At 45.5% G+C, this 13,540-nt stretch overlaps 1 protein-coding gene across 1 annotated transcript in view; it reads left to right on the top strand.

Moving 5' to 3' along the window:
- Positions 1-1,505: 1,505 nt before the first annotated feature.
- LOC124212845 (transcription factor hamlet) overlaps positions 1,506-13,540 on the top strand; it is a 74,710-nt gene continuing 62,675 nt past the window's right edge. Inside the window, exon 1 of the mRNA XM_046613375.1 lies at positions 1,506-2,225. Coding sequence (XP_046469331.1) covers positions 2,189-2,225 — 37 coding nt within the window. The 5' untranslated portion in view covers positions 1,506-2,188. The remainder of the gene's footprint in view (positions 2,226-13,540) is intronic.

The raw sequence follows: 13,540 nt of genomic DNA, 5'->3' as shown, positions 1-13,540 counted from the left end.
TAGTATAGTCTCGACCGTTTTTATAGTGGCCTGCTGCACGATTACCTTTGGATGGTACTTGATGAGAATTGCAGTCGTCGAACACGCCGCAAATACGTATGCATAACGGGGAGAAAATGGGGTCCGAAATAGGGTGGACGATGCTTCTGCATACCTACCACGCGGCAATGAAAAGTGTAACGAGAGTTCAGCACATGCACTACGGGCACGATTCTACAACGACGCGCGATGCAGCGAGGACTGCAGCTTCGTACCCTTGCGATATATTTTTAGCAGTTCTTCTCGTCTCCCTCCTCGGACGCGACACCTGCACGTTTCGTGTCGGCAGCGCAGCGCGTTTTCTCTGCCCTGCGTTTATTCGCGCTCTTCGAGTCGAGCCCGTAATATTTGCTTCGACGTTAACGATCAAAATTACTTGAAATATAACCCCGGGTTTCCACCCACAATTCCCGTCTCATCGCGAGGGTGTCTGACCCTCGGTAGGCCGTTTTTCCAAGTGCCCGGACTGTGAACAAAAAGTTATGTAAAAAAGTAAGATGATTGTAAAGTAGGATGAGTTTTTACTAAATATCATTTTTTTTTCAATCGTGACGTTCAGAAAATAATTCTCGTTCGACTCGCATCAGCCCCTTTTGTGGGTACCAAGTTATAGTTTGCCGCAGACAGATACTTCGTAAGTTCCCGTAACAAAAATCAACCCCTGAACTTCGGCGAGAAGTTGTGAAAATCCGCAAGTCATTCTGGAGTTGAAGTTATATAAGTTAGCCCGAGTCGAACACTCGACTCATCCCGTGCTCGTTATCTATTTCCCAGTGACGATCGCGCGCTTATTCGATGGTCAAAGTCGCACCCAGTCGCCGGGGGGCGGTCGACGATACAAGGTTCAGGTGTATCGGAGAGCCGTGAAACAAACGCGGACGAAACGCTTCTCCGATTTGGTGCGACGCGGTGCGTCGTCGGTGGGGCGGAGCTGCGCGCGGGGGTGCGCGACCCGGTCAAACCGCGGGTGAAAGGAGGACAGAGGGCGATATTTTGCGAGGGCGACGAGGAGGGCAACAGCGGCAGGAGAAGCGACGAGCCGAGCAACGGTGAGGCGAGGAGCCGACGGAGTTGGTGGTCGATGCGCGTTGGCGACGGCTCACGCGGAGCGCCACGAGGAGCTTTGGGGACGAAAAGCTCGGGGAGCCGAGGAGCGCGGGTACGTAACAAGTGTCGAGAGAAAGCGCTCCTCAAGATCGGTGATAAAGAAAATCGCGAGGAAATCGGGCACGCTTTTCCAATTCTACCGGAAGAAGACCCTCGACGGAAGCTCGCGGACTCGAAAGGAAAAGCTCGGTGGTTCGCGGCGGCGGCGGCGGCGGCGGCGGAGACGGAGGGAGAGAGAAAAGGGAAGACCGTCGAAAACCGTGAGACAGTCGGCGATCATTGGCGGACAGGCCGAGCGGTGGGGGGGTGAGGTGGGGGTGGGGTGGGGGCGCGAAGAAGACGACGCGTCGCGTTCGGAGGATGGCGAGAGAGCTCGGAGAGCGGGGGGGAGGCTGCAGAAGGACAGATCCGCGCCGCGTCAGGACTGAGGGCGAGAGGACCGAACGACGGAGGTGACGAGGTGCCGGGGTACGAGGCTCGATCGCTACGCTCCGTCGCTGCTCCGTCGCTGCTCCCTAAGAAGCTTGCTTAGTCAGGAGGCACCGAGACGCCGAGAGGGGGGTGCCAGGGGCAGCAGCCGAGCGCGAATCCGCACCGAGCTAGACAACTTGAGGTGTCGCTAACGGATTGCGGCCACGACGCCGCGAGGAGTTTCACGGACAACGTGCGGGACGGATTTTACAGCATACGTCACTCGCGGTGCGCTGTTTATTTGTTTATTTTTTTTCTCCATTTATTTCTTTTTCTCGCCATCTTTTCGTTCGGACGTATATCCGGCGTTATCGAGTCGTTCGGTAAACTGTTGGTGAAAAAACAATCGGAAAATAGGACAAGGTGAATAGAGAGTGCGACCGAAACCATGTTTTGACTTATTTTTTGGAATCCTAAACCGAAACTGTCGGAAAGTGTCGCGGATATAAAAAGACCAGAAACTCTGATTAAATTTTTTAAACTAATTATTGGTGGCTTGCATGGCTCGAGGAACTGAAACAGACGTTTTGAACAGTGTTTTGTTTTTTAACACGGTTTCCTCGTTCCAACGATGAGATCCAAACCGGTGGCAAGGAGGCTGGCACAGGGTGAGTACTTTTTTTTTTTTTTTTAACCTGAAACTGTTCGAATGGAACTTCTACCGATTGAATTTTAATCGGAGCAGCTGTCACTGATTTTTTACACCGAGTACCCGGACGTTGAAATATGCTTTCGCGGCAATCAAGAATTCTCACGAATAATTGAGATCTCAGATTATCGATTGTTCGACTGCCTAAGCGTTGAAGATTAAGCGTAACAGCCTATATATATTCGTTAGGCTGAATTACGCGTCCAACCGCACACGGTATAGCGTAACCGTCAACGATCAGAGGGTTTAAGATCAGCTTAGGATTCGATAAAGTGCCTGGTTTGGACCTATCAAAGTGGCACGCGATATAATTCTACGGGACAATTAATAGTCACCTCTTATCTATTTCAATTTCATTGTTCAAACGCGAAGAGAAATTGCGATTTGTGTTCGGATGTGTCTGTCGTCAATGCGTGTGCATTTATTGCCTGGCATTACGAGATGAAAATTCTTCAAAAAACCGGGCTGGACGTGCGTTGTTTTATTCAGCGTTAAATCGAACATGAATACCGAGTATTTATAAACGGTAAAGGGATTCAGATTTCAAATTTTCAAAACGGCAAACGATGACAGCGGTGAAGTTATCTTCGAGGATAAACTTGAATTTGCCTTTAACAGACACGGAATCATCGAACATTACTCATAGATTGAAATTAAAGTTGGTGGAAGAATGGGACAATCCGAATCTACTGTTTCGAAGAAGATTATCAAGCTGTGATGTTCTAAGCATGAAAGTTCTTCGGTAGATATCCGATTTGTAATTATACAATGAGATGCCAAATTCGAGAGTCTCAAATTTCAAATTGGTAGGACAATTTCTGATGGTCACAGATCCGTATATCGAAGGTAATGTGACAGAACAATCAAGCTCTATGAGGTCGACAGGGAACAACGGAGCAGAAGTCTTTTGTTGCACATGATTTGATCACAATTGAAAATTTCCTAATTCTTCGACTTGCCTCTAGGCGTGGATCTCACTTTACGGATAAATTGAGTTCGGTACAGTTTAATAAAGTTTACCACTTTCAAAAAATGTTATGGGGCAATCAATTTTCGGTATCTATTATATATACCGACTTGATTAATTTTTCCAAGAATCGAAAATACTACGATCCGTTTATCTTCTAATACGTGTAATCCATCAGAGGTAGATTAGCGATCTGATTGTCAATGCAATTTTAAACGAGGAGAATCAAAAAGAATGACTAGAATAATGAGACTGATGACGATGGCTGGATCTAGAAAGCGACTTGGAAAGGCTGCAGGGTGGAAAACATAGAAGTTCAAGTGGGTCCAACAGTTATCTTTCGACTACAGCGGGGTCACGAACCGAACAAATGACTATCAGTAGGCCATGTTGTGGATGTGTGTCTGGTTGGTCGTGTTATTGAATCACCCAATTCTAGTCGTAAATGGTCCAAATCAATCGATATTAATTAATTTCCACGAAATTCTTATCAGATATTAGAGAACTTGATACGTTGCGCAGGATTTTGATAGTCCTGACGTCACGCGTGTAATACTTAATATACGCATCAGCATTGATGCTTTGTCAGAATTTCGTTCGGAGCTATTGCAAACAATGGTCCACGAGTGCATTGACATGTCAATCAATATCGCGACCTATAAACCCTCTTCGTTTTCTCGCTAACGCGGTTCAACTTGTATAAGTGCAACACGTTGCGGTACGAACTTCTGGTACAATCCTGTCACGTACACGTGAAGGAATCGATTCGTTACGAGCTCTGCTGCATAAGTGACATCGAATGTCTCCTGTATCAATGACGCTTGGGTTTACGTATCGTCACGCGACGTGTTCGGTCGATCGTTAAGAGACGATCGACTCACTCTTTGAGTCGATTCGTAATTAACTAAACTCAATCACAGATTGAGAAACTTTTGGACGATGTAGATTTCAATTCTTGAAGCTAAGGAGATTCGACTACAGAGAAATCTCCTTCAAGTGCTTAGGACTTTTAGTCAAATTATCGAGTAATAGGGATCATTGATGAAGATTCGTACGTATATACATACATATATGGGCGCTTGATAATTTCGAGACCAAAAATGAGTGGGATCTTTGGTTTGGCCAATTGAAGAATTCCATCAAACCTTGAGCGTGAGGTGGAAAGATTCAAAATCGTTTAAATTATGGTTCGTACGAATTAGAGTAGAATCGCTGTACGGTAATATCGGTATTACAAAATCAGCTCAACCTTCCACACACATTGTCAATGCAGCCCAAATCTCAGTCGAACTCCGCAGATGCGTTGAAGGGTTGTGAATGAAACTGGTGTACGCCAGTTTGGCCTAATTTTTCAAGCCAATGTAGTTTGCATTTAGATTCACAAAGGTTATCTAGTAAAATGACGATAAAATAACTGAGAAACGAAATAGCACTCGGTGTTAAGTGACCATCGCAGTATACGGTATCGTCAGTTTCCAGCAAAAAATCGCGTGTGACGGTCCAACGGTCGGGTAAAACGCCTCGTGCCGATCCGGCCGATGATGTGACATGCGTCGATGATGCCTCTCTTTGGCAGGCGACAAATTACGTCGTTGGCGTATTGCCGCGAGTCGCATCTCGTCGGTCTTACCCTGGAACTCTCTCGCTGTTGTTAATAATAATGATGATAGGTTGCGTAGCTTCTGGGGGCGGAGCCAACGATATATTCCTATCCGTGCTCATCGAGTCATTTCCCTCTTTCCTCCTCCTCTCCATCCCCTTCTTCACCCTCGGCTCCCCTCTTCGCCCTCTTCGTTTCCCGCCGTTGTCATGTCTTGTCCGCGCATCCTCCCACTCGCGCACTCTCTCTGCATGTCGGTGTTCCGAGCTCAAGTCACGCCTACTGTCCTCGGCTGAACGGTGAAGCTCCTCTTCGAGAAGCGACGAGATTTCTCAATTATACTAACCGCGCGAGTTTGGTTTGAGGTTCGCTCGGTGGAACGCACTTTGTGGTCTCTCTCCCAGCGTGTCGTAGCGATCCACCGTCGGGAACCATTTTGAGAGAATCGTCGAATCTTGAAGCCTCGAAGAAAGTCGCTTTATGTGGAAAGCGCCCCTTTAATCCATCGGCATAGGACCGGCAGGCATCTTATGGTCCAGTTTAATCGCGATAGATCTTTGAATGATTAATACCTCTCCGCTGAGCGTGTCTATGGTAATCGAGTTTGTTGCCGGGTGAAGGCTTCGCGGCTAAACTGCACCTCGGGTTAGCAAACGGCATCACCGGAGAAGTGATTAAATCGGCGGAGGAGGCGCCTAGGTGTCGATAAAGTAATGAATCAAGAGTTAGCCTGACGAGGTGCGACGAGTATCGGGTTAGGCCGCCTTCACAACGATCGTTCAATGCCACTGCGGCGAAAGTTTGCGAATGTTGGAAGTTTTCCAAGATCCTCTGTTATCCGTGCACCATATGCACGACGCAAGTCGACGGTGTGAAAGCAGCTTCAATCCCGTGGTGATTTTGTCCAGCGGGCAATGAAAAGTTAATTGAAAAACTCTGTCTTGGTCTCGAATCGGATGTTCGATGTCAAAATAACCGGTGAAATATTGCACGATAAGTTATGAAAATATATTAAACAGAAAAAGATGAGATTGAGTCGGAGTAAAATTATAAACTGAGAATGAGAAAGTAACATGAAAAAGAATGAATTAAAAAAGGTATCGATTATCGAATAGTTTCTTATTCTTGTAATCACGTTTTGCTTCCGATACCGTTGATTAAATTAACACTTTCAACTCCGCAGAAATGCACAGAGGTTATGAAATACTTAGAAATGAGCTTGCCTATATTGTGTAGAAAAAGTACGTCATTCACTTGTAGCGTTATTGATGAAATATTAGACCCTTTTAAATGTCAGAGACTTTATACAATTTAATATCACCCATACGCGATATATAAGAATATGAATATTGTTCGCAAGATGTTATCGAGATTTAATTCGTTTTTGAGTCAACTGTCAGAGCAGCATATCTTCTTGGATTTTAAAGACCAGCTTGTTGCCTAGAAGAAAATTTCTTTTTGTTCCAGTAAATCCATCGTTCTATCATGATTCTCTGCAGACTTTCTCTCGATGTATATAAAAAACATATTTCCGTCCTTTTAACCGACACGTGTAATTTCTTTCTCTTTCGCATGTTTATTTCCGATTGTTGACATTTAGCTTGTATTATAATTAACACAATCTTGCGTAAAGTGAGTAAGTAAACGGCTGAAATACCACAAAATTTGGCTTTATCGAAAGCGGGTGCCAGATTACTTTCAATCGCAAACGCTGCACCCCGTGATATCTTATCATCGGTCAATGTTCCGTAATTGATAGGGAAACGTAATTAACCGAGGTACCTAATTGTGGTTATACGATATGATCTGGGTGTAAGGTAGGTATTATTACCGTACTGTTTTGCCACAATTTTCAGAGTCTCTACATAATCGCGTACCCAATTAGCCCGTGGGATACGTATTAAGGTTGAACGTGGTGTATATCGGGCCTAGATTCATGCCGCGGGGTAACAGCCCGTAAAAATGTAGATTGATCTCTGCGTCTTTGTGCCCCGAAACAACAATGCATGCTCACCGCAGCGCTGCTTAAGCATCTATATAAACTTGGACATGCAGTTCGCCCTGGTTCGCCACAAAAGATTTATTTGAACAACGAGCTAACGTTTAATTTCTTCTTATTATATGTTATTCTAAAGCGGGACCGACAGTTGGTTGCGAACTGCAGGCTCTGAGTTGATGCAGGCATGGGAGCCGAAAGCATTGTCACCCCGTCATGTCTCTCCGACTGTTCGATATAACGCCCTATAAAACAAATGATCCCTGTCCGAGCAGCTTTTGCTGTGATAAGACAATCAAACAGCTGGCTGGAAGAGTAACGATTCCCATTCATCGTGTATTATAAAAGAACTATCTGTGTCTTCCCGGCTTAAGTTACCCGCCTCGAAATCCCAGAAATGAGTCGATATGAAGTATAATCTGCTGGAATATAGTGAATCGGAATGAGCAAATCTTTTGCGAAATGCCAAGGCAACGCCTGGAACCGTGAATCTATTTCCAGTCGGTCTTGTACGTATTTTTAGGCTTCCCACTCAATTCCTCACGACCAATCTGTACGGCTTTGAAACTTCGGTTGCTTTTTTATTCGGATAAATGAGGTGAACATTGGTGGTACGAATAACACACGAAATTTATGACGCATAAAAGTTCCTTAGCTTTTTCTGCGTGCTTTTGCCTGTCAGGCATTGGTTGGAACGGTTGAAACAGAAAGTGACGGGAAATTTTCGTTCCTTGCAATTCTTGTAGTTCCCTTGGTTCGACAGAGCTTGTTTCTGATTATAGGTCTTTCAACGAATGAAATCTAACGTTGAAAGATGATGTCGAATCATCGGCTTGTTCGGTACGGACTCGATGTCGCCCAATTATACTGATATTCTGCTTTTCACATCCAGATAACACATCGTCGTTGAGACTGGGACTCTGAACTCGAACGGTCCTTAGCAAATAATTTTTCTGAGCTGTACCCCTGCGATTCAATTGCTCGCTTGCGCCTTATTGTAGTAAAGAAATGGGAACCTATGGGAACTTGGCGAAGGTCATGGGCCGATTGAACGGGGGTTCCCAAGTCGACTGGTAGATGCTTGCACGTACGTGGATTGAAAACATCCTTTTCCTTCTCTCTCGGCGCCCTCGAATTAACGATTTAGTCAAGTAGTCATTCCTGCCCGGCCAACGGATCTTGGACAATAATTTGTAAGACAAAATCCGTTAAGGGTTGACTCGAGACTCGATTAAACAAAGGAGAATCGATTCGCAGGGTATAATTCTATGGGACACTGTAGACCGAATGACATGCGGCACGGGGATAAAATTCGACGGAGCATTTGCGGTTCGCTTCCAGGTGGAAAGGTGAACGGGGGTCGTAGAAAACCGCGGAGTGACGTGAATCCCCCGCAGGACCTCCCATTCAGGTGCATCCTATTCAGCGGCGAACAGGGACGCAGAATAACCAACCGGAAGTCGAAAACGGAGAGGAAACAAAGCGGAGAAACTCGGTTATGCGCGGCGCGCCGCTCTGCGCTACGCGCTCTGTTTCATTGCGCTTTTGTCTTGCTTCCTGAGCGAGGATCGCCGTGAATAAAGTGCATGAATAGATCGGATGATCCTGAGGTAGGTCAGGCCCGATCCTACGCGAGGCTCCTTCTTCATCGCCGGCCTCCTGCGAAACGAGATCCTTTCCAACGAAATCTCGCCTCTTCCTCCGATTCATCTCGATCTTGATCTCATTTTAATAGCTCATTTCATCCCCCCCGCCAAGTTCCTTCGCCGAGCGAGACATCCTGTCGTCTTGTCTACCGCGGGCCAACCCAAATCTTACCGAATCAGAAAAAACCGGGGGCAAAAAACACCTAAAGAACCCCCAGACACAGAGAAAAAGCCATTTCTGCGAGTATAGCCCTGTGAAACGATTCCCACGCGAGTAATGAACGTTGTATACGTGCACCAATCTGTAAGTATGAAGTACCGGCCTTTAGATACGGGCTGAGGCCTTTGGATACGGTTTGTGAAAACGGCACGTTTCAGCTGTCGTTGACAACGTTTGAGAAAAGATGCGTCACGTGAATTCCAGTACACTTCTCAAAAATGATAATAATTTAACCGTAAAAAGCAATTACGCGTTTTCACTGATTTGTCGACTTCATTCTGCGTCTATGTTCGATCTACGACGTTTGTTTGTTCGCGAGTTTAGTCACCGTTGGATAATTGTCACACGACTGATATGTTGACTGAATTCCGTCTACTCTAAATGCTGAATACTGAATTGAAATTTCTAGAAACGTGTGAAATTAGGAACGCAGAACGATTCTAATCGATTTTCATTGATTTTCAATGAATACCGAATGAAGTTTGTTGAGTATCGCAGTTCATGAAAGTTTCATTAAATAGCTGAAAGTACTAAATACATTTACGCTCTGGTTGATACCTCCGTAGCAATTAATTCTCAGGTAGAAATTTTGATACCCTTTAAAACTCGGTGAAATCACAATATCGAATCAGAATCATGAGTCAACGATTTCCCAGTATATGCATAAGGTAAAAAAAAGCGAGGAATTTTGATAATTCGAATGAATTCAACCGCAGCCTTGCGAATCCGATTAGGCATAATTCCCGAAGAACAATCGCGCTTTTCTCGTGCAATTTCTCACATTCTGTAGTTATAGTCAGAGCTTGCTTACGGCTTCGCAGTCGGTATATAATCGTCAGCATTGAAGCGCATGCGAGTATTTTGCGTACGATGTGTTCGTATTCGTGCAGTTTATACAGTCAGTTGTGTGGTTCGTGATCGACGATTCAAGGCGTCTTCTGTGCTCCTTTCGTGCAGGAAAGCGGGAGAGTTGAATTACTGCAGTGCTCGAGGCGATCGGCGTGTATTTTGTTTATAATTTCGTTTACCCGACATGGAATGCAATTAGTCGTGTAAGCTCGGAAAACAAACTCACAAACGGCATTCCCGAGAGCCAATCAGACGCGGCGGACAGAAAGTAGGTACACGGCGCGCATAAGAATCGAATCGGAATCCGATTATTCGAGCGATCGATTGCAGTAATAAGGCCTTCGCCTTTCACGGCGGGGGCGTATTACACGAAGCTAGCCGAGCATAATGCGTCACTTGTCTTGGACGTTTACCAGCAATTTCTCGCCGTCAAACATTGATTGCCTCTGCATCCGTGATCGCTTCTCGGCTCAGGCCAACCCTTGAATTAATTGTCAACCGATTGAACTGATATCCAAATATCGATATATGCCCGCATACGTATAATTAGTCAAAGCTCCTAATCGTAACTATAATTAAGATTAGTAACGAAACTAGAGAATTATTCGCTTTTCTTCCTGATAAATCCTCGTTTATGGATCTGTTTAATTTGCGTCAAATTATAAAGTAACTCAATTTCTACATTATTTGAACAAGCTGCTGCAATAGCATTTTCAGAAATCGTGAGCAAAAGTATAAGCGTAGTCAGAAAGAGTTACGTTAGTATTTGGCTCCGTCCGTTTTATCTCTTCCTGTTCGCTACCCAGCTTCCTGATCGATCCATCGGCTGGTTTATGAATGTGCTTTCTCTGTCGGTGAATGTTTCGTGATGGTGGTGGTGGTGGTGGTGGTGGTGGTGGTGGTGGTGCGGCTCGTAAAGGCGTACAACCACGGCTGGTCGATCTCAGCGTCGGGTATAAGCGTGCGACCCGTTGTTGGGGTTAAGAGGCACGCTTCGCCGATAAGGTAAGACAGGATTGTTGTTCCCTTGGCTCGTATGAGTTGGATAATTAATGGCTCAATTAGGCATTCGTTTTTTCTTACACGAGGAGATCCAGGCATTTCCGAAGTGTCCCTTAATTCAATACAAGGAGAAAAATTCGTTTATTACTGTGATTGGAAAATTTCAGTAAAATAGGTATCGTTACAACAACTGTTTGAATATTGTTGGAATGAAAAGAGAAAGAGGTCTTACGCAATTATTTCGTGCGATTATAGCTGTCAATATTATATTTTCTGATAACACGGGTGAACAAAAAAAATTTATTTTTTTTGTCTAGTTTGTATTTAAATGAATAGATGAAATTTGATTCTAGACGTCGAATAATTACCAAAATCTTCATTTATTACTTGTTAAGTTTGCTTTTGTCTTTTTTACGTTGAATAATAGGTCTTGAAGTTGCTGGTTCACAGTATGTACAGCAGGTAGCAGCACGTTGAAATAAAAAGCAAACTTCATCTGATAAAACTATTTTTTCTCATATTTGTTACGTGGAAGAAACAAAAATTTCTGTCTAGTGAACGCAACGAAAAATTTCTCTAGGTGCTTAATTCAGTCGTACAACAAAAACGTGAGAATAGCATCTATTCATCTGCAAAACGGTCAAACGGAAAAATGTCCGAAATATGCTGACGATAATGGTGCAAATATCGTTTGGCGCTAACCGCGCGCTGACGTCACTTCCAGCAACGATTCTGCGCCTGGACATTGGCCATACGCCTTGCTGGCAATCGTACGCATTGCCTACCTTTGTACCTAGAGTATAAAACTAGTCAGCCTTCGTTCGGCCTTCCGCAGTTTCGCCGCACGGCCAACGTTTCGTACGTCAAGAGTTCATCGATGCAGGCCACTGACGTTTCCGTTTTGAGTGAAAGAAATAAAAATTATAAATCGAAGGTTATGGACAGTTTGTAGAGACTTTTCAAAGTTGCGATTCATTTTCTACAAAATGAACGTTAAAACCAGAAATATAATCGGGCATAAATTCTCCTACAACGTTCATCGTGCTATTTTGACGAAGCGTTCATGGTAAATTCAGTACGTGTCACATGTAAGGAAATAATTACTTTTCATCAATTGACAAGTTCAATTAAAAAATGTAGCGACGAAAGCTTGCAGCGAATAATTTCACTGACGAATTGTGCTTGGATCCAGTGACGTTTAACCGAATGAATAATTTTGGTATGGGGAAAACTGTTGAAGCTTTGACTTTTTCCTTCCATGCTACGAGAGCGCTTGCAGTTTTGAAAACTTCGTCTCAGAAGTTTGTCCTATCGACACATTTCTAACTGATTCCGAATTTGAATGAATTCGTTTTATTACATACACCGTATGTTCTGTTTTTTTCTAATTCCAAAGTCTGCTCTCTTCCGAATCTTGCACGAGTTTTCGAGCAACGACGATGTTATTTTCCATAATTTCTACGTGAATTGGAGAATGACCAACGCGCCATCGATTTTCCCTCTCGGAATTTCAAACTTCCGGCAGGATTTCGTGCAGTAATTATGCGATCCATGCCATGCCAGCCATGCGATCAAGCGACGGTGATGAAATCAGCGACAGCTATAATTCCACAAGCTTCGAAGTATCATTGCGCATGAAGCATTGTGGCACACGTGATTGTAGAGAACCTTCAGCCTGTACGACGAGATGAAACGAACGGTGTAAACAATGACAGTAGAGTATAATAACCGTGCGAAGGGAATAAAGACGGGTGACGGCACAGCGGTTTTGCCAGAGCGCGCGCGGAGTTATTAAATCTTGAAATCATCCTTTATTTCGCGTCTCTTCTCGGTACGTCCGTAAGCGTTGAAACGCGGGTGGAAGCGAGAAGCGAGTCCATATTTAACGGGAGGAAAAGGGACGCAGCCCTGGCGGCGTGACAAACCGAGAAGGCGTGCTCACGCATGAGTCGCGGCGAGATTAACGCGCCTCCGATTGTCTCCGATTTTCGCGGATTTTAGCGCCTTTTCGCCATATTCTCATGCGTAAAACGGCCTCGTCTTCATTCGCAGTTCTAGACCCGCCAAGAATTCAAAGCTTCGAACTCGATGGAACTCAATACCGCGAAGTGCCGTCGACGCGACGGCAACCGGAAGTGACGATGCGGCCGTCCCTCAGCCGCGTAGTTACACCCTGCACGGTCTATCATCCAGTCGTACCGCGTGCTCTGAAATCGTCCGAGGTGTGCAAGCGGTTTATAAAGACGCGTGCATCGCATGCACGCGGATTCCCGGGGCCTTTCCCGCGTGTTCGCGTGCCCGTCTTTGGTTTACGACTCTAATTCCACGGGCGCCCCTCGCAGCCGACCGGATCTCAATTACGTTCAGGGAACTTGGCCAGGAGCGAAGAACGGTAGCAGACAACACCGCTTTCCGGCTTCCGGAACGGTCGAAGCGTTCGAGCTTACCTCGAGTTCGAAAAGTCGGCGAAAGTCGTCCTGGTCGTGTAAGAATTACCGCGGCTTATTGCGTGGGCAGTGATTAACAGAATCGTTGGTCTGCTTCCGTGGCGCAAGGACTCGGGCTGAAAGCTGAAAGCTGCGCTGGTCTCTCCTGCGGACGTAAGAATGACAAGAACCGCTATCTCGCCGGCCACGCGATATTGTCATCAGGGCGGTGCGCGGGGCCGAGAATATACGCGATACCATCGCCTGACAACCCTCCTCGGGTAATCTCGTCCTGGCCTTTTGCTGCCGCCCCACCAATCCCCGACTCTCCCCCTCGCCGATACCACCCTGCCCGTATAAGCCCGTTATCTCGCACGCAAATTGGCTCAAGACTTCAGGAAAGAAGGCGCTCGGAGGCGACCTGGTCTGCGACTAATGGCCGCTCGAGGCTTGAATCGGGCGTAGGATTTTTTGACGAACATTATGGCGGCTGCTTCGGAAAAAGAGAGACGCGGGGTGAATTGAATTTCCATACCTGAATCATTTCAGTCTTGAATTCATTTCATTC

Source organism: Neodiprion pinetum, chromosome 1 (assembly GCF_021155775.2).
Source record: "Neodiprion pinetum isolate iyNeoPine1 chromosome 1, iyNeoPine1.2, whole genome shotgun sequence".
Taxonomy (NCBI): Eukaryota; Metazoa; Arthropoda; class Insecta; order Hymenoptera; family Diprionidae; genus Neodiprion; species Neodiprion pinetum.
Note: the sequence above shows the minus strand (reverse complement) of the source record. Positions and strands in the feature narration are given on the sequence as shown.